Genomic DNA, 20,844 nt, shown 5'->3' with positions numbered 1-20,844 from the left:
CACACACTCAAAGCATCTTTCAGCAGCTTAAAAACTCTTCATCTCTAGTTCTTCAACCTCTATTCCAGTTCTCTGAACAACAATGAACTGGGAATACTTCCATTAAAATGTATAATGCCTACAATGTTGATATTTGTACCAATAATGATTGCAAAAGTTGGCACAATCATTTCAACAGAATTACCAACATCATCACAATATTTGGCACCTTCTTATTATATTAAAGACACGGAATCATCTGTGGGAGTAACTGGTCAGCAAGGAAGATCTGTACAAGAAGCAGAACTCTCAAGAGGACACTCTTTGCCAACCATACCAGAGTGAAGTCATTGATGTTATAGCCTTAATAGAGACATTACACATACTATTTGCATTTAACACATAATAATATAAAATTACTCGATTTATTATGTCACATGATTATTTTCTTTCTTGCATTATTAGTAATTGCTTTTGAAATCTCATTTTTGATTGACATCGCAAGCCCATTTTGTACCTATCCTAGTAACTAACTAAATCTTTTTTGGCAAATATTTGCTTCATTTTTTGAAATCGAAGTAGTAATATAAAAGAATAATTTACTAATAACACCTACAAATTAAATGTTCTTAGCTGTATATCTTTGTTTTAGTTTCATTTAATTAAATCTAAATTTTATATTATTTCACTCTTTAAGTTTCAGTTCTAAATCTTTCTTACTGCCCTTCTTACTGGCTTCTTAAAGCTTAATTTCACTTTTCGATTTTCAAAAGATTTTTATTATTGCCCATCTGCATTTGTCCATCTGCCTCTCCCCATTTGCCTGTCATGGAAATGACAATTAGCAGAAATGCTGCACATGGAAATGCATATCACAGAAATGGCAGATGTGGGAATGCCAGTCGCAGAAAAACAGGCATACCGAATGGTTCAAGGTGGACGACAGATCATCCATGTTTTCTGGTCTAAGATGAGCTATAAATTGCAAACATCTACACGACCATTGAAAAAAAAACAATTCCATGAAAACGTGATTAATCCACTTGCATACCAGAGTTGGCACATGGTATACACATATTAAAAATCAGATGTACATGTATATTTATGATTTCACTGTTAAAAAGAGTTAAACCACCATAATATTATTTCGTAGGCAGAATGCAGAAACATGCAATTCAGTCTCCCACAATTTACAGCTGTTTCTTAATTTTCTCTTTCAATATTCATGAACAGTTTGGATATATGGATGTCAACTTGCACTAATGTCTATGCAAAAATAATATGAATGGCATCATTTTTTTCTACACTATAGTCAGTTGCTTGGCTCTCATGGCAAGCAGCAGAGGTCACCTCAAAATTAACATCATGATATAATTGCAAAGCAGACAGGAACATAACTTGGAAATTGTTGTTTTTCCTGGCACTTTGCACATTGGGTTTAATTTGGCAGAAAATCTTCTGAATCCCTCTCCCTCAACTTACTGAGCGGTCACAGATCACATGCACACATGATGGCTAGATTTTCAATGCATCATTACGAGTGACTTAACTTTTGACACTGCAGATGCCTCTGGTGACTTAAATGTAGTAACTGGCTTTTGGATAAATATTTTGTTGCCAGTGACCATGTGTTTAATTTTAAACCACTTGTGTATATGTTTCAACTGGTTTGTCATAACATCAGTGCTATCTCTAGTGTACATGGCCAATGTCACTATTAGCTACATTTCAAATCAGTAAATGCGAAATGCTTTCATTTGCCATGTTTCTTTTATGCCATTTTTAATAAGACTGGTAAACTAATTTATATAATTTTGTCATGCACTTCATTTACTATTTAAACTGAATGCAAGTTTTGTAAATATTTACAAGGCTAACACAAAATGATATAATTTACATTGTGTAACAAACTTGAGCTAAAGGATGAACAGATGAAGGACAACAGACCATCCTATCAGCTGTTCTTGTTGATGATCAGTAGATTTCTAGTCTATGAACTGTTGGGGCATTGGGATTTGTCAATCTGTGCATAACATTTGACTATGATATTTACCAAGTTTCATGGCAATCCAGAAAAAACAAAACTGCATGATTGACTAGTGTTGAGCTAGTGAGATTCTGTATATAGCTTAATGAGATGGATCCATGACCATACCTGTACTATAACGAAAAGTTGCACACACGGTTCCCCCACCTTTTGAAACAAATTTTTCCAGTTCTTTTGATGATTTTACCTGGATGAAATTGATGTTTTGAATGTTCATGTATGATCCGTGACTGAATATATTCAAGAACAAATTAGCTTCAAAACTTTCTAACAACATCTGAATTCAGCATGTGACTTATGTTCTAATCCATTTGATGTATCACCAGAAGAAAGTACAAGTACTGACTTTCCTATAAATTTTGCATGGAACTTAATTAAATTTACAAAATAAAAGCGTTAACTTAATTCTGTTTAATTGCATATGTTAGTAAGAAGAATGTTTTTTTGACAAGGGTTGTTACCAATGTGAAAACTTTTAAAATAATTTAAATATTTCTTCATTAAAAAATGACTTAAAAAAAAGCACATTTTTTTAAACTTTGCATATGAAAAGAGGACCTGGGCAAGACATGGTTTATAATAATATTATAATCCTGAACTTATTGTTGTTGCAGGCAGCTCTCTCACATGTTGGCAGAATGTTACACCTGAATGGTCTTCATACTTTCCACACAAATAAAGATACTGTTAGATATGGAGATGACTATAGGGTGACCAGTCTAATCACCTGATACCTTGGAATGACTAATCAACGTGTTTAAAGATAGCACCAAAATCATCCATACAGCAATTGTCCCTCAAAAATGACTGAAGAAATCACCAATTTTCAACAATTCTGGTAAAAACTTGATAAATTTAACTCATGATGAGATCAATTATGACTTGTACAGGTCTTTTCTGTAATCATGTGATGGCTGAAGATTCATGTGTTTTTCCCCCGACTCTGATCAATATTTGCACAAATTAAGATTTTATCCCCAGCCTATTCTTTCTTCCAACTTTATCCCGTTTTCCAAGCAGAATGTGAAGCATAATTATAGTGTACGAGTTCTGCATTCTGTTTCTATGGACATTAAAAACATGGCTGCTTAAGGTTATGAATCACTTAACAGAGATGACCTTCAGGGGGTTTATCAGTACAAAAGCATGATGTCAACAATAACTGCCTAAATACAAACAAAAGAAAAAACCTTTCACGTATTCTGGTGTATTTTCAAGTAAATAAATACAATTAAAATCTGTAAAATTACATATTCATTAATATCTTTAGAAAAATAAGTGTCCTTAAAAGACAATTAAAAAGTGGTATATTGATTCCTTTGGTTTCAAAGTTGATGCACAAAGATTTATGGGATGACACAAATTCTAAAATATAAATCTTTTAAGAATTTTGAAGAAAAAAATGCGGAACTCCCAGAAAACTACTCAAACTGTATTATATCTCAAACTGTCCACACTGCAATAATAAAGATTGGAGTGTATTAAGTATATTAAATCACCATCTTAGCTAAGTCACTGTAAGCATCATTTTAATGATTTAAATATATATTGACTAATTATATATGACTATCTTGATCATATTTTCCACAGGACTGAATGGTATTTTGAACTGGATGCAATAAAACAATATACATTTCTCATATCAAGAGCTTCCAACTGTTTTATAAGGATATTCTGAACGATAAAAACTTCTCAAAAATAAAAGAAAATTCATGTATCACTATGCTGGAAATAAACATTCAGCAACTACCTTTTGCAGAACTGTAAATGACAGACAGAGTAGAGCACTTAACAAAGTTATTGTTGTTGTTGTTGTTGTTATAGGGTTTAACGCCATTTTTCAGCACAAGATAGGCTATACATGGCGGCCAGTATTAATGGTGGAGGAAGAACCCGGCAAAACCCCGGAAAGAACCACCGACCCAGGCTTTTTCACATATCCACACTGACCGAGCCCGAGACTCGAACCCATGCAGACAGAGGTGAGATGGCAGTGACTTGTGATGGACAGCGCTTTAGACCACTGCTGAATACATGAAATGAGGTCGTTTTGTCTTCAATATGGATCGGTATAGTTAACAAATGTACAAATCACCTCAATCTAATCATTTAGCCACTGATTTCTGTTTCTAAATGCCATTTTAAGCTTTAAATTATGGTCACTTAAAGACCATTGTACATGACATCATAAGGTACTTGCTAGACTTATAATTGTAGGAATAAACATTTCAGGGATATTTTTGTTTGACTACTTAATTCTGTCAGCTACTTAAAGGATGGATCTCTGCCGTTCATAGGAAAAAAGTAGCCACAGACTGTATAGTGACCCATACAAAGCAGATCTGAGTCTACGCTGTCTACTGTTTAAACAAAATGACTAAAACTCACATTGAGCTTTGAAGAGTATTCACTCACTATAAATCATCTCAGTATAACAAGGTCCCTGATATAACAAGGTTACTGTCATATTGTTCTATATAATATACTCAAATATAACATGGTCCCTGATATAACAAGGTTATTGTCATATTGTTCTCTATAATGTACCTATATATAATATAACATGGTTGTCATATTGTTCTGTATAATGTAACATGGTCTCTGATATAACATGGTTATTATCATATTGTTCTGTATAATGTACTCAAATATAATGTAACAAAGTCACTGATATAACACAGTTACTGTCACATTGTTCTGTATAACGTATCCAAATATATAACTGATATTACGTTACAGTTTCATGACTAGCCTGAAAAACATTGTAATACGTGACTAATGTGCTTTATGAGTTCTATAAAACTTACTTTTTCTGCTGATGCTTGGATCCACTTCCACACCTTTTTCATATGGTGTACCACCATTCATGTACAGTTCAAAAGACCTGGTAGTGTTTATAAAGGAAAATGAGGTTAACAGAATATGATATGGTAATATTTTCTACAGGAGCAGAGTGGTCTAATAAATTAAATAAAGACTGATAATACAGATTGACTGCACTTCCAAAACATTAATGCAGATGTTTCAGGCATGGTCTCTAACCTGCACATAGTTCTCAGTTAAATTTATTTTCTTGGCAAAAGGTGTCCACCATGTTATCGATGGCTGTGACATGTGATGGGCTACAAAATATAATATGTACTAACTGCACAGCACTTAATATCTGCACTGCCAAATATGTGTGGTTTTGCAAATGTACATATTAGCAAAAATTGATTTTACCAATATCCTAAATTAATGTTTTGTACAACTAATATCCATACGACAAGATACACAATATTTTAACACTGTTCGGATGTACAAATTATTTTTACAATTTGAATTTTCTTCTGGTTTAAACTTGTTCTGCAGAAATGTTTTCACAGTTTGGTGTTGCGCTTTTTTCCTCTAGAAACTTTTGTTAAGTTGTATGACAAAACTACACTATCAAATTACATGTGCAAGTACTGTTACACAAAATGAAGAGTGGTCAGAAGTTCATTATTCAAGGATGTGTTTTACACCTTATATTCAATTTGTGGCTTTAGCTACTGATGCATATATTGTATATATGACATATAGCGCCTGAGCTCTTTTATAAAATAGATCAAGTGTTTGTGAGGTGCAAAAAAATATTTTCTTATTTGCCAGTTACACTGACCATTATTCTTTTGATCCCAAATCTGTAGGCATATTCCTTACTGCAAGTAGAAACCAGCCACAAAGTTTTGTGCCAGTGTGTGGTGTAGAACTGAAGCTATTGTCTAGAAACCAGAAGCAACATGGCCTTTGACCTCAAAATTAATAGATTTATTTCTTACCAAAATGCAAGTTATCTAAAAGCTTTGGAAAAGGCATATGATGAAGAATTGAAAATGTATGTAAATATAATTATATTTTGCAGTCACAGTGACCTTGACATCTAAAATATTTTACCAACTGACTGATAGACTTCTTGCTTAGCCAAATGCAAGATACCTATAAAATCTGGTCCATATCTGTAAAATAGAAATAATATTATTTTATAGGAATCATATGTCTTCTTTCAGGTACAGTGTATTTTACCTTTGTCAATTTGATGGCAAAGTCAGTAAGTTACCTTGTTCCTACCCATAGTGCTAGATATTCACAAAGTCGGGCCAAAGTATGTGATGTAGAATAATGTTACTGTGTGGAAACTATTTGCCTTCTTTCAGGTGACCTTGATCTTTCATCTTTTGACCCTGAATTCATTAGGCTTCCACTTTAACACAACTGCAAGCTATTCACATAGTTTGGTCCAGGTTCATGACATAGAAGTAATAATATTGGGCATAAACAATTTTTCTTCTTTCAGTGAGTGACCTTTATCTTTGACCTTTATATCACAAAATTAATATTGTTCTTCCTTACCCCGAGTGCAGAATTAAAGGTGGTACATGCTGTAGAACTGATGCTATCATGTGGACTAGGTAAAGTTTATGGACAGATGGAGGATATGGGAGGTTGCAGGTTCAAACCCAGCCGAGTCATACCACAGGTTTATAAAAGTAGTAGAAGCAGCTGATTCACTTGGTGCTCAGCATTAGCAGGCCTCCAGTCATGAAAACCTTTTAGGTTTGTAAATGTGATGCAAAATATACCTTCACACATGATAGGATGATCAGTACCAAGTTTTGTTGAAAGTGGCTGGGTGGTTTTTGAGGAGTTGAAAACAGCAATTGATGATTTCAAAATGTACAAAGGCTAATAATTTAACAGCTTTTATGAAAGTATGTTTTCTGCATAATTTGATTAAATTTTTTTCAGCCATATTTAATTTTTTTTTATTTATAGTGGCCATAAATTAAGGCAGATCAATTTCATTAAAAAAAGTTCAATGGTCATCGATGCCATAATGCATTTTGTCAAATTAGGTTCAGGTCTGTGTAAGGAAATAGTCTTAAGAAGTTTTTTGTTTAAGGTTTAGTAATAGCAGCTATATTTATAGTAGATTAGCATAATTTGAAAAAATTGAAACACCTTTATGCTAAGACAGTCTCTGTCAGATTTCATCACATTCAGTTTAATGTTTTTGGGAAGAAATAATTTAAAGCTTTTCGGCTTATAATAATGCCAATTATATTGTACAGCTGATGAGTATCATTCGTAAAAATTTAAAAGCTTTCATATCTGGTTGATTTGTGTCAAATTTTGTCAAATTCTGTTCAGTGGTATTTTAATACCAGTGGCTCCAGTGGTTTTAAAAAACCAATGAACAGAAGTTGATCAGATATGAAAGAAAGAATCCTGGCAAAAAATGTTTGCAGTTTATACAGTTATTGATGATAAGCAGTTTGCATTAACATTAACTGTATAACTACAAACATTTTTTGCCAGGATTCTTTCTTTCATATCTGATCAACTTCTGTTCATTGGTTTTTGAAAACTGTTTATGAAGTCAATTACATTTTTTCTTCTATATTTAGTAATATTGGCCATGGAAGATAAGCATAATGTTTCTTCAAGCCAGAATGCTCTCTGCCAAGTTTGGATGAAAATTAGTTGTTTTTTTTTTCCGAAGAAGCTGAAAATAGAAACTCCTGATGGATGATGGACAATGAATGACACAAACTGGACACAGGCCCACATCATAAGCTCACATGGCCATATGGTTATGCGAGCCAAAAATTTAACTTGTGTTCATTTTCATTAAAATGACAAATCAAAGTTGGTCATTAATTTATTACTTACGGTATTTCATGTATTTTTTCAAACCCTTTTATGTTTTTGTACACAATCCATTTATAAAAATAATAATTGTTTAAATGTACCATATTTTTCGTACATAGCATTTTGTATTTTTCAGAAAATACTTTAAATGACTGATTTACGTTTGCAAAAAAGATCAAACAAATACTGTATTGCCATTTTGTTTTTGCAAAAATTATTAAGAGAATATAATCAAGATCTTATACAATTAAGGTGGGTTTTGTAGTTATTTTATTGTTTTGTATTATTTTTTAACCTCATATTTTGATGTGTAAGATGTGTATGATTGCTTGTCCATACAAAATCTGCTGTATGGACAATGGGAAGGTTCCCATTTTAAATGCTTTGCAAATATGCCGATGTATGATTTATATATATCCAATGACAAAAGTATTGTTTTGCTAAGTGTATGATACAAAGAGTGATTAACTTTGAGTAAGTTTTAAGTGAGGCATGGAACAATGAAACAATTGACTAAGAAATAAATATTAGCATTAATCAGTTCCTACCGTTAGGTAGCCGACTATCATGTGTTCCATTCTGTAGACCTTGTTTGGGTATGATCCCTTTATTTTTCATACACGGTCAGTACCACAAGATAATAATTATTTATTTTACATATAACTTTTCATACTCTGAATTTAAAAATTATTTTTCCATGTAAGAAAAATTAAATGAAATATGGTAATAACTGTAAGGAAATAAAAAGTGACATAAGAAAATTTAAATTTCTATTATAGATGAAAGTTTTATAAATTGAGACATCTGCAATCATCATAAAAATCTGCAAATAATCTAAACCTTTACCACATACTTGTTTTGAATAACAACTCCATTTTCATCAACAAAAGGAATATGGGTCCAACCACAACTAAATTCTCCTGTCTGATCTATGCTCTGAAAGAGATGGACTCACATAATTATTATGCCTATCTGATTTTTTATGCAAAGAAATTTAGCATGAAATGAACTCCTTTACACAGAGTGGCTTAAGCTGATAACAAACTTTAGTGAAATTTAGATAAAACTAAGACCACAATTACTGGTATTATCCATAAACAGTGTTTTAGTTTGTTGGTGTCCATAAAAGAATGACTTATAGAATGTATTACACTGATCAAAACAGCGACCCATTTATAGTGGGTCCCATGTAAGATGAATTAAGTCTGCAAGCTCCATTTGAAAAAATAAGACCATATCAAAAGAAAGCACTAGGCAACAGTGACTTGAGTTAAGATTCCTGTCAGTCCTGTAAATCATAGCACTGTAGCATTCAATACAATTCAGCAACTTTATCAAGTTCAACATATGTTTGTCATAAAATGTGTTCAAATTGCCAAGTAAATTGTACTGACTACAATGGTCCCCCTCTTATATGGCTGCCCCTTCTGTACCAGGAAAGTGGCCTTATAAGATAGGTGGCCTTTCCAGAGGGGGGCTAAAAATTTTGTGAGAAGTATATGCAATATATGTAGTAAGAAAGCTACATACTTCAAAAAAGCATTTAACATGTACATTTAATATCTTGTTTAAAAGTAACATTAGTTATTAAAAGGTTCTTCTTGTCTTAAGAATAGACATATTTCAACTGAATATAATTAACAGTTCTTATTCTTGATTTAAGCGTGATATGCGAATGCAAATTGTTGTCATGCACATTGCAAACCATTCAAAAATGTCATTTAAATCTTGATACATACATAATTTTCTTTCCAACTGCTCCATTTTCCCACTTCTGCTGAATAATCTTATCAGCTATGACACTGTTTATTTGAGCTTTTCAGCATAAAATTGTTTTATTCGAGTCTTTTCTACATAAAATTGTTCAGCAGGCCCCCACCTCACCCTGATGTCATCGAGTAGAATAACTGACTTTCTTCTAAAGTAATATGTCTCTGTTTACATGATGACATGTTAATGTTTGGTAATGATTTATTCAGATGTTGCTAACTGTATGCGATTTAATTATGCAGACAAAACTTTTGCAGATGGGCGAAATGCCTTCTTCCTAAAGGAAGTGATAGATGTATTGTCACGTGATTTTTTTGGTCTTTGACTGGTACCCTGTTTTGTTTAAGGTTAATTTCTGTATGTGTGTTAATCCAAAAAACCTATATTTAGCCTATGCTGACCATATTATAATCTTGACAATTATATCCAGTTGTAACATCAAAGAGAAGAACTCGACAGATGTGTGAAGCCCAAAACTCATAACACTGTTGAGCCCATTTCCTGTAAACATCGGCTTTTATAGACAATAATATGATATTAATCTTAGTGTTACATGTACTTTAGTCAACACTTCTTTCAGTAACAGAAACCTGACATCGGGATACAACAGAGACAATCTGATTACTTACCTTATGATATGAATTCTATATTGGTTCTGGATGCATTTGAAATAAAATGTGGCTGCTTGTGAGGGGAACAATTTACAATTTTGTACTAATATGCTAACCACTGGCTGCATTAGAGAGGCAGCCATTCTTGAGGGGTACTTTCTGAACACAAACTCATTGGTGCCAAGGTATTCTGGCCATAAGAAGTGGGTGGCCGCTAGTCAGGGGGCCGTTCAAGTGGGTGACCACTGTATATAGTACCACATATCATAACAAAATTATTTTTCCCCAAAATTAATAAACATGTTTAATAGTTATTGTTGATAAAATTTAGTTTTAAAACTAATTTCCAATGGTTTGACATAAATATAATAAATAAACAAAGAATGTGTTTGTACAGTAAATAAAAAAAACTAAGCAACTTTAGATGTAATAGTTGACTTTAGAATGGCATTAAAATGTACCAAAAACCTGAGAATGTATTTCCAAACTGAAAATCATTACCAAAATATTTAAAAAGTATTTCTTAAAAACTTACTGATCTCTTGTATGTCATGCACAGCTCAAACAAAATACCTGAAAACATAAGTAAAATGGGTAAGTTTTAAGTGAGGCATGGAATAATGAAGCAACTGACAATGCATGCAATTCATTTTTAGAAGATTTAACTGCACCAAAACACCTATATCTATAGCATTTTTTTGTTGTTCATTCTAAACTGACTAGTCAAAGATTTATGGTATTTCCAATTTTCATCTTGAAGGACTGAACTCTATAGTTCATCCATAAAAAATGCAATGTTTTTTTGCATCACATCCTGACTTAAGGGTACATCATCATTTACAACTATTATTGCATTCCTGAGTTTAAAATCTTATTTCAAATATCATCACAAGGGATCCGTATTACAGTATGCTAAAAAATCATGTAGTTACCTGCATATGAATTATTGTCTTTGTACGCAAATTGTCATTTTTGTTGGCACTTCATTTTATGACTATTCCTTTCTGGGAATGGGTGATATTCAGACTAATCATTGTTTATTTTCGGTTTATAAATTCAAAGTTTGTAGTAAGCTGAAATAAACCAAAAACTGGTACTTCATGAGGGCAAAAGAGATTCCCTTTCCGTTAAGCCAACATTTCTTTTAAGCAGAAACATTTAGATCAATTTAAAAACTTTAATCTTTACCACTGAATTTAACACACATATTTATGTAAAAGGTTTAACACTGACTTTAAAACACATATTAAAATAAAAAGTTTAACTGATTTTAACATACATATTAATATAAAAAGTTTAACTGATTTTAACATACATATTAATATAAAAAGTTTAACTGATTTTAACAAACATATTAATATAAAAAGTTTAACTGATTTTAACATACATGTTAATATAAAAAGTTTAATTGATTTTAACATACATATTAATATAAAAAGTTTAATTGATTTTAACATACATATTATTATAAAAAGTTTTAAGTGATTTTAACATACATATTAATATTTTTAAGTGATTTTAACATACATATTGATATAAAAAGTTTAACACTGATTTGAATACACATATTCATGTAAATGTTTAACACTGACTTTAAACACTGATTTTAGCACACAGATTCATGTAAAAACGTTTAACACTGATTTTAACATACATATTAATGTAAAAGGTTGAACACTGATTTTAACATTGATATTAATGTAAAACATATAACATTGCTATTAATCTAATATCTTTAATAACAGTGAGAACAATCTAAAAACTTTAACACTGAAATTATAATAAAACTTTAAAGTGTTAAAGGTTCAAGATTATTCTGAGTGTCAAAGGTTTAAGATTAATCTGAGTGTTATAGTTTTTAGAATAATCTCAGTGTCAAAGTATTTAGATTAATCTGAGCGTTATAGATTTTAGAATAATCTCAGTGTCAAAGCATTTGAATTAATCTAAGCGTTATAGTTTTTAGAATAATCTGTGTCAAAGCATTTAGATTAATCTGAGCATTATAGTTTTTAGAATAATCTCAGTGTCAAAGCATTTAGATTAATCTGAGCGTTATAGTTTTTAGAATAATCTCAGTGTCAAAGTATTTAGATTAATCTGAGCATTATAGTTTTTAGAATAATCTCAGTGTCAAAGTATTTAGATTAATCTGAGCATTATAGTTTTTAGAATAATCTCAGTGTCAAAGTATTTAGATTAATCTGAACATTATAGTTTTTAGAATAATCTCAGTGTCAAAGTATTTAAATTAATCCGAGTGTTATAGTTTTTAGAATAATCTCTGTGTCAAAGTATTTAGATTAATCTGAGCGTTATAGATTTTAGAATAATCTCAGTGTCAAATCATTTAAATTAATCTAAGCGTTATAGTTTTTAGAATAATCTGTGTCAAAGCATTTAAATTAATCTGAGCGTTATATTTTTTAGAATAATCTCAGTGTCAAAGCATTTAGATTAATCTGAGCGTTATAGCTTTTAGAATAATCTCAGTGTCAAAGTATTTAGATTAATCTGAGTGTTATAGTTTTTAGAATAATCTCAGTGTCAAAGTATTTAGATTAATCTGAGCGTTATAGTTTTTAGAATAATCTCAGTTACAAAGTATTTAGATTAATCTGAGTGTTATAGTGTTTAAATTCAGTTTGTAAGGAGTAATCAGTAGAACAATGAACAAAGACCCTCATCAGCAGGTGCATTATTCTATGACAAATCAGGATATTTATTGTTTGTAGTTTGACTCAACCTATAAATAAGTACATAAAGTAACCTTCAAAACAGCAAAGAAATTTGTCTAATGGTTGCTGAGCTATGCTGGTTATAAAACAAGTGTGAATTAATGGACAAGTGAATCAATGGACAGCTGGAATGGGGACATACAGATGGACAGAAATAGTGATTACTTTAGAACTTCCAAATCTCAATGTTGGGTGCCACAAAAGGAAATACAATTTTTTTCAAAAGAAAATAATTAATAAAAATAACTAAAACATTCTGTCAAATACATGCATAAAGTGGACATATTCAGTGTCATCGGTATCAAGACAACTGTTCTCTCACACAAAGTAAAAATATCAAGCTGAATTCTTACCCAGATTCTTGGCAGGATTTTCACTCCTCACAAAGATTTCTGCATGTTGATATACATCCATCTGATCACTAACCTGTAACAAAAACTTGAGGTTACAAGATCTGGAATTCCCTCCCAAACAACTTTTGAACAATAACTGATTTTAACAGTTTTTAATTTCTCAAAGTCTGGGACTGGGGACAATTTATGCAAATGCTCCATACACAAGTAAAGAAGTCGTTACTGCAACCATAATCAGCTGCATGTGTATTGTTTTAGTTTTGTTGATTTGCTTTGCTGCCCTCAGTATGGCTTATATTTCTTACATTTAATTTTAACCAGATTTTCCTCAAATTTATATCAGTAGCACATACTTTGTTTTTATTTTTTATTCTGTAGTTTTTCTTGTAGCTTTAACTTGATTTCAATTCCTGAATCTTGTTCTTACGTTTTTCTCTATTCAGTCATATGCATTTGAATAATCTGTTTTCTGATATATATAAACTTCCAGTCATTTTTACATTAATCTTATGACTTTGTGTACTTTTTATAAATGAAAAAAGACAGCAATGAATTTACTATGAATTCAAATATAATTGCAATGGTAATAAGTGAAAAATATAGCTGAAGAGTATTTGTTTGGTAAATGGAATTATTATTTTCTTTTGTTCAAATAATGATTGTATGCACAACAAAAAATGGTGATTTTGTTTTTACCTTCATCATCCAGTGAGAGAAATCTTTTAGACAACATTGTTAAACTTTTCAGCTAGACATATTTCTTTCTGTAGACATGCAAATACAATGAAACCAAACAAATATATAAACATTTTTATGTCATCACAGCAATATCAGTTGTTTTCATGTCTTTCTTGACAAGAACAAGGTCATGGGGTTACAAGTTGTCTGTAAATCTAAGGAACATATCCTAGATTAATGGATATCACTAATAAAACTTTAATGGCATCTGGAACATAATCCATTTTGAAATCGATTCATGAAATGCATTTGTGTTTGTTCTATTTCCCTTTGTCATTCATCATTTTGCATTTGTGCATTCTGATTTCTTACAACTGCATTCACTGGTGCATTTGTATTCATTCTGCATTTTGTTTGCATTTCATTTTGCATTATGTTTTTGTTTCACTTTTAAAATTCCTAGGTCCTTATGTAAGTATGCATGTATTTTCACATGAATGTTTATTAAAATGAATGGTTATTCTGTTACTTACAGCTCATAAAACTGCTCAAATAAGCTAATATTTCTTACTATATAAATGGACATCAATCCCAAACAAAACTGTCTTTTTCTGGGAATCAGCGTCTATGAAGAAGGTTCAGACATGCAATAAAAGTGCTTATAAAAAGTCCCAATGTTGATATCAACATAATACACTTCATCATTTAATACAGCCTGCTCAAAAAAACAAAATAATTGTGAATATACTGTATTATGTAATACAGTCTCTTAAAAAACCAAAATAACATTTATAGCTAGTTCAAAAACATACAAATTGTGAATATACTGTATTATGTAATAAAACCTCTTAAAAAGCCAAAATAATTTATATATAGCCAGTTCAAAAAACCAAAATAGTTGTGAATATACTGTATTATGTAATACAGCCTCTTAAAAAACCAAAATAACTTATATATAGCCAGTTCAAAAAACCAAAATAATTGTGAATACTGTATTATGTAATACAGCCTCATAAAAAATCCAAAATAACTTATTTATAGCCAGTTCAAAAAACCAAAATAATTGTGAATAGACTGTATTATGTAATACAGCCTCTTAAAAAACCAAAATAACTCATTTACAGCCAGTTCAAAAAACCAGAATAACTTTGAATATACTGTAAAATTATACTTCATACATGTTCCTTCTTTATCCCTTTTAACCCAGCCAGTTTATAAAATGTGATAGACTGCAGACTTGGGTTCAATTACAATGTAATTGAAGTACCTGAATAATTAATTACAATTACACTGTATTTGTAATTGTAATTGTAACTGAATATCACTGATATGGTGTAAATGTAATTGAAGGTCTAGATCTGCATAATTGCTCAGTTACAAGTCAATTACAAAAGCAAAGATAAATGTTTTTTTTTTATAAATTCCGAACAAGTTATAAAGATTTAGAAAATATACATATTTAACTTAACTGCCAGGTATAAGGCTAATAACATAGTAATTATTCAGACTTGGTTTCAGTTACAACATAAAAAGTTGGTGTAATTGAGTAATTAATTAAAATTATACTGTATTTGTAATTGTAATTGAACATAACTAATATGGTGTAATTGTAACTGAACTGTCCTAATTTTGAATAATTAAAATTGTAATTTACATCTGCAAGCACATCTTAACTGTAATTACAACTGACGAAAGCAATTGAACCCAATTCTGCTGGACTGGTCTATTTCTGTATTTAAATTACCAGCTGACTGTGAGAAGTTTACTCATTGCTAACTTCCCCTTACTGACTGGTTCCATTATGTATATTCTTAGTTTCATTATATTTGCATTTCTAAATAAAGAAACATGTCTAACTGAAAAGTTTAACAATGTTGTCTGCAAATTTTCTTTCACTGGTATGACCAAAATCACATATGCCTGAGAGTCCATCAATACAAGAAATACATCAAAGTATGCAGTGAAGATATTCAAAGAATACCTCGAGAAAAAAATTTATGGGAGGAGTTTGATAACTACACCAAAGATGAATTCAGAAAGACACTACAACATAGCTAAGGAATGCTAGAAGTGAAATGCATAAACATACTTCCTAAAATGATAATCATAGTGGAACACTAAGGTATCTTAAAAAAACTCAAGCATTTAAAATCATAAAAAATGACGAGTTCAAGATATCAACTGACCTGTTTGTGTCAGTTTGTAAAGACATTTATTTGAAATGTAAAGGAAGAATCAAACACAAAAATGCCATCTTGCCAGTAAAGATGGACAAGTTATATTGCTCTATCCCTGCCCAAAAAGAATTTCCAGGAATTCAAGATAAGATGAATACTTATCTAAATGCTGAGTGTTGAAATCATCTCTGATATTCTGAAGCAATAAGATTTTCAAATTTGCCATGATTTTTAATCATACTGGATCATTATGGAGCATCAATGTCCAAATGACATAAAAAGTAGAAACTGTGTGGTAATTGACATGTTGTTTGTGTTTCCATTTTTAGCAATTTTACTTGGACTAATTGGTGTTTTAGCATATTTTCTATGAATATGAAAGGTGTTTAGGTGTTCTACCCAGCAGTTTTACTTGGACTAATTGGTGTTTTAGCATATTTTCTATGAATATGAAAGGTGTTTAGGTGTTCTACCCAGCAATTTTACTTGGACTAATTGGTGTTTTAGCATATTTTCAATGAATATGAAAGGTGTTTAGGTGTTCTACCCATCACATTTGCTCTGATAGGCAGTCTGTTTGAAAAAGTCGTTCTATGGTAGTTTGTTTTTATAAAAAAAAAACAATATTAGTAATGATAGCCATAACTGTCAGGAAAAAGTATCATTTTTAGGCATTCAAACAAAAGCCACATCATTTGTCAAGGAACTGCTCCAAATGTAATTTAAGCACATCCTAAGAAATATTCCTATGTTGTCTGATCAGGGTTGGATTGGCCATTCTGCCACTAAGCCATACTTTTGCTAGAGAAGCCACATTGGACACATTTTTGATAAAGCATTGTTCTTAGAAAAAAAACAAGTTTTGATGAAAACTCACTAAGCCATTCAGTAACAGACGTTGAAAAAATGGTTTCCATATGATTTCTGGGATAGCCACATGTTTGCAAAGGGTGCCAGTATAAGATATATTTTTATAGAGTATGTCCTAACAAACAATCATATTAAGTTTGATCAAACCTGGCTCAGCCATTTTGAGAGAAGTAGAAAATAGGTTCCATACATAGATGCTAAGGATGCCAAACTATTGCTGAAGGAGTCACCCAAATAACATTTGATTGAGCATGTTCAACAAATATTTCTACCACTTCTGAATAAAACTGATTCAGCCATAACGGAGAAGCTGAATAAAGGTTTTCTATATTAATGCTAAAGAAGAAACACTACTGCTATGGTTGCCACCCTGGATAAAACTTTGATAAGCCACCCTGGATAACATTTTGATAAAGCATGTCCAAAGAAATATTCCTACCAAATTTAACAAAATCTGGCTAACAATTTTACTGAAGTAAAAAATAGGTTTTAAATTGGTTGCTAAGGAAACCACATCACTGCCATGTGTGCTCATGCCATCCCATACAACATTTTAATACAGCATTTTAATGTCCTAAATAAACATTCCTACAAAGTTTAATCAAAATTGACTGAGCTGTTCTGGATAATAAGATGAAAAGAAGTTTTCATCTTGGTTGCTATGGAAGCCACACCACTGCTGGAGAAGCCACCCAGAACAGTAAAAATGAAATTAGCCCTGCATTTTGCTTCTTAAGAAGCTGAAAATAGTAATGATGGACAAAGCTGTACACATAGCCTTACCAGAAACTTATTTGACCTTACTGTCAGATGAGCTTACAAACAATGCATGTATTACCTTGTTAGAGAAGATCCAAGATTTCTGCTCTTTGTCTACACTAGCTGCTCTCACTGTGTGGATATTGCTGAGAATCTGATATAAAAGAAACTGAAGGCAATTAAATCAGAATGAATTTCAACAGCACTATTACTAAGTGACCTCTCTTAAACACAATGAATGCTCCAACCACTAAATAACAGTACCTTGAAAATTAGTATTTATCTCCTTGAAAAGAAATCATTGTACCTGACAGAATGTTTGAATATATGATACAAATGTTTTGAAAATTATAAGAAAAATGTTAAGTTATGAAGACTTCAAAATATATATATATATATATATATATATATATATATATATATATATATATATATATATATATATATATATATATATATATGTACTTTAGTGGAAAATGTTTCAGTGACTGATATAGCCTAGTCATGTTGGTTCGAGATGCAATAAGGTAAAGATTCAAACCCACAAATGCAGGGTGATTAGATTGCTCAATGGATCACTGGAAAATGTTAAAATTAGTTAACTGACAGCTGTGGGAACGAACTAGGACAGCTGACAATTATATATAAAATATATGCTATTAACACAATTTTTTACTCTTCTGGAGAGTATATATATATATATATATATATATATACACACACACACACACAAGGATATATAAGCATCTTCTTTATAGAGATTGGAACAAAGATGATGTATGCATACATACATTTTATTTCAAATAGACCTTTATGAAACCAAATAGCTATCTATCTATATATGTGTGTGTATATATATATATATATATATATATATATATATATATATATATATATATATATATATATACACACACACAAACATACGTAGTATGTATGCTGTATCACTGAGATACCAGGAGATGTATACAATTTTTATTTCAAGGAAATGCAGCTGGCCAAGTTTTAATGAAATATGAATACCAGAGGCATATCAAAGATACAGTGTACATAATATTCATACAGCGAAGTTTGTTTATAACATTTCAAAAAGGACTGACATTTTCACAAAGTAATAACTGAGAAACATGATATCCAAATTCATCATTTATTTTTCAAAATGGTTATATGGATGTCTATGTTGATGGCATTAGAGAATATGAAGTAAATAATGTATACCAGTGTGATTCATGTCAGAACTCATATAATGGTGATACAATTTTCACAAAAAGATATAATAGTTTGAATATATGTTGTCACAAAGAAAAAAAGATCAATTAGTGTGTGTATGTGATTAGGATTTTTATTGTAGCTTTAACAATATTTCAGTCAAATTGCTATGATGTCTGCAGTGTGGAAGTTTATAGTGATGTGTAGTACAGGGACATCATGCCGCAGACATGTAGCATCCTGTCCCACCACTTAGGCCACCAGAGCAGTCGATAAATTAGTAATTTTTTGTCTATATAAGTGTATATGCACCAGCCAGTGAATGATAAAAGTCACTGTCATAGTTATAGTTAGAGATGGGACCATAATTTGAGCTGTTAGGTATAATGTGCAAAGTCAGATGGCTTTGTGTGTTAAGAACACAAGTTTCACATGCTGAATTCACATCGTCTTCGGATGCAAATGGTGTTTACAATGGTCACTACCTTGATATCTGCTCAACAATTGCTGAAGCTAAGGGAGAGACCATTGATGCCCCAGTGCTAGACATCACTATAAACTGCCATACTGCAGACATCGTAGCGATATGACTGAAAAATTGTTAAAGCTACGTTAAAAATAAAAATCACATCACATCACATCACATCACAGTTCATATTTGTGAACATGTATATTTAGCCTTGTAACTGGGCCATTACTGTTTAGGGACTAAACACATGGTTTGCATTTAAGTGTCAATTCAGTGTTTTCTGTTAAGTTGTTTGGTTTTGAACAGAAGCGGTTGTTATCTGAAATTTAATAGTCCATACCTCAGAGGTTACTTTTCCTTCCTTGTAGGATAGGATAAATTTACACTGATCAAGAGAATCTCAACAAGGTGTGCCTCTCACCAAGTCAGTACATACATTTATCAAAATAAAGATCAATGATTGTTGCAATTATATCATTCCGCAGGTGTCTTCATCCATTGGCTGTTTAAATGTCAATCAGTAAAGTCAACCAGCCTCTGCTCTGCATCGTGGAGATGCCATCAGCATGCCTGCTGAGGTGCAGTGGTTATTTTTAGGTATTTATTACTCCATTGTGGAGTGAAAGTGGAGGGGATTAAGTCCCCCACTGTGATGTGTGGGTTCCAAAAAATCACGAGGGCTGTACTCTATATGTATGTGTGTGTGTGTGTCTGTGTTGTAATTGCTAATCATTAATCATGAAAGAAACTCAAGTCTGACATCTTCAAAACATGATCGAATGTATACACTTAAAAAAAAATTTGGGATGAAAACTTGAGAGAAAAATATAAACAGTTCATATTTTACTTACATTTTGGCCATCAAAGAGACAAATTCGAATGTGTCTGCTCAACACCTCTAAGCCTAAAAGAGAAAGTTTTCTAAATAAAACATACTGAGAGCATCTGATACACAACATACATATGAACAAGGCTTCAATCAATGGAATGATATATATCATTTGTTTGGCTTCAGCCTATCACATTTATGGTATCTACTACAGGTAACCCACCAATTTTCCAGCACCCTTGGTTCCAATGCCAGATTAACAGTTTTGCCAAACCAACTGAGGTCAAGCATCGCCAATAAAATGCAGTTTCATCTGCATCATACACCTGCTCAGGACTGAGGTGCTCATCAACTACAAGCTTCTGAAATTTGTACACATACTCGGCAGCTCCTTCGTGGACTGCAAAACTTTTTTCTCCACACACTTTATGCATGGAAATTCTATGACATTGTTTGAACCTTTGAAGCCATCCTTCACTATAGTCACACTCATGTTCTACTTTGAGTTCTTTACGAAACAACTGAGCCTGGTCCATTACATCCTGCCAGACAAGTCCACTCCATCACCCCGATGTTGTCGAAACCATTCCATCATGACTCAGTCATGCTCAGTACTCTTACCATCTTCATGATTTTTCTAATGTTCATTCACTTCGTGGAATCACTGTCTGAATAGAATTTCAAT

General features: G+C 31.7%; 1 protein-coding gene across 4 annotated transcripts in view; it reads right to left on the bottom strand.

Moving 5' to 3' along the window:
• LOC149804986 (nephrocystin-1-like) overlaps positions 1-20,844 on the bottom strand; it is a 147,324-nt gene that overhangs the window by 41,165 nt on the left and 85,315 nt on the right. For all 4 annotated transcript variants that reach the window (XM_089946244.1, XM_089946229.1, XM_089946251.1 and 1 more), the window contains exons 17-22: positions 20,182-20,234; positions 17,732-17,806; positions 13,169-13,241; positions 10,613-10,650; positions 8,550-8,632; positions 4,834-4,910 (exon numbers count right to left, since the gene is read on the bottom strand). In XM_089946244.1, coding sequence (XP_089802370.1) covers positions 4,834-4,910; positions 8,550-8,632; positions 10,613-10,650; positions 13,169-13,241; positions 17,732-17,806; positions 20,182-20,234 — 399 coding nt within the window. The remainder of the gene's footprint in view (positions 1-4,833; positions 4,911-8,549; positions 8,633-10,612; positions 10,651-13,168; positions 13,242-17,731; positions 17,807-20,181; positions 20,235-20,844) is intronic.

This window comes from Sinohyriopsis cumingii, chromosome 2 (genome assembly GCF_028554795.1).
Source record: "Sinohyriopsis cumingii isolate HCF-2022 chromosome 2, ASM2855479v2, whole genome shotgun sequence".
In the NCBI taxonomy this organism is placed as follows: domain Eukaryota; kingdom Metazoa; phylum Mollusca; class Bivalvia; order Unionida; family Unionidae; genus Sinohyriopsis; species Sinohyriopsis cumingii.
This window is presented reverse-complemented; position numbering and strand designations above follow the sequence as displayed.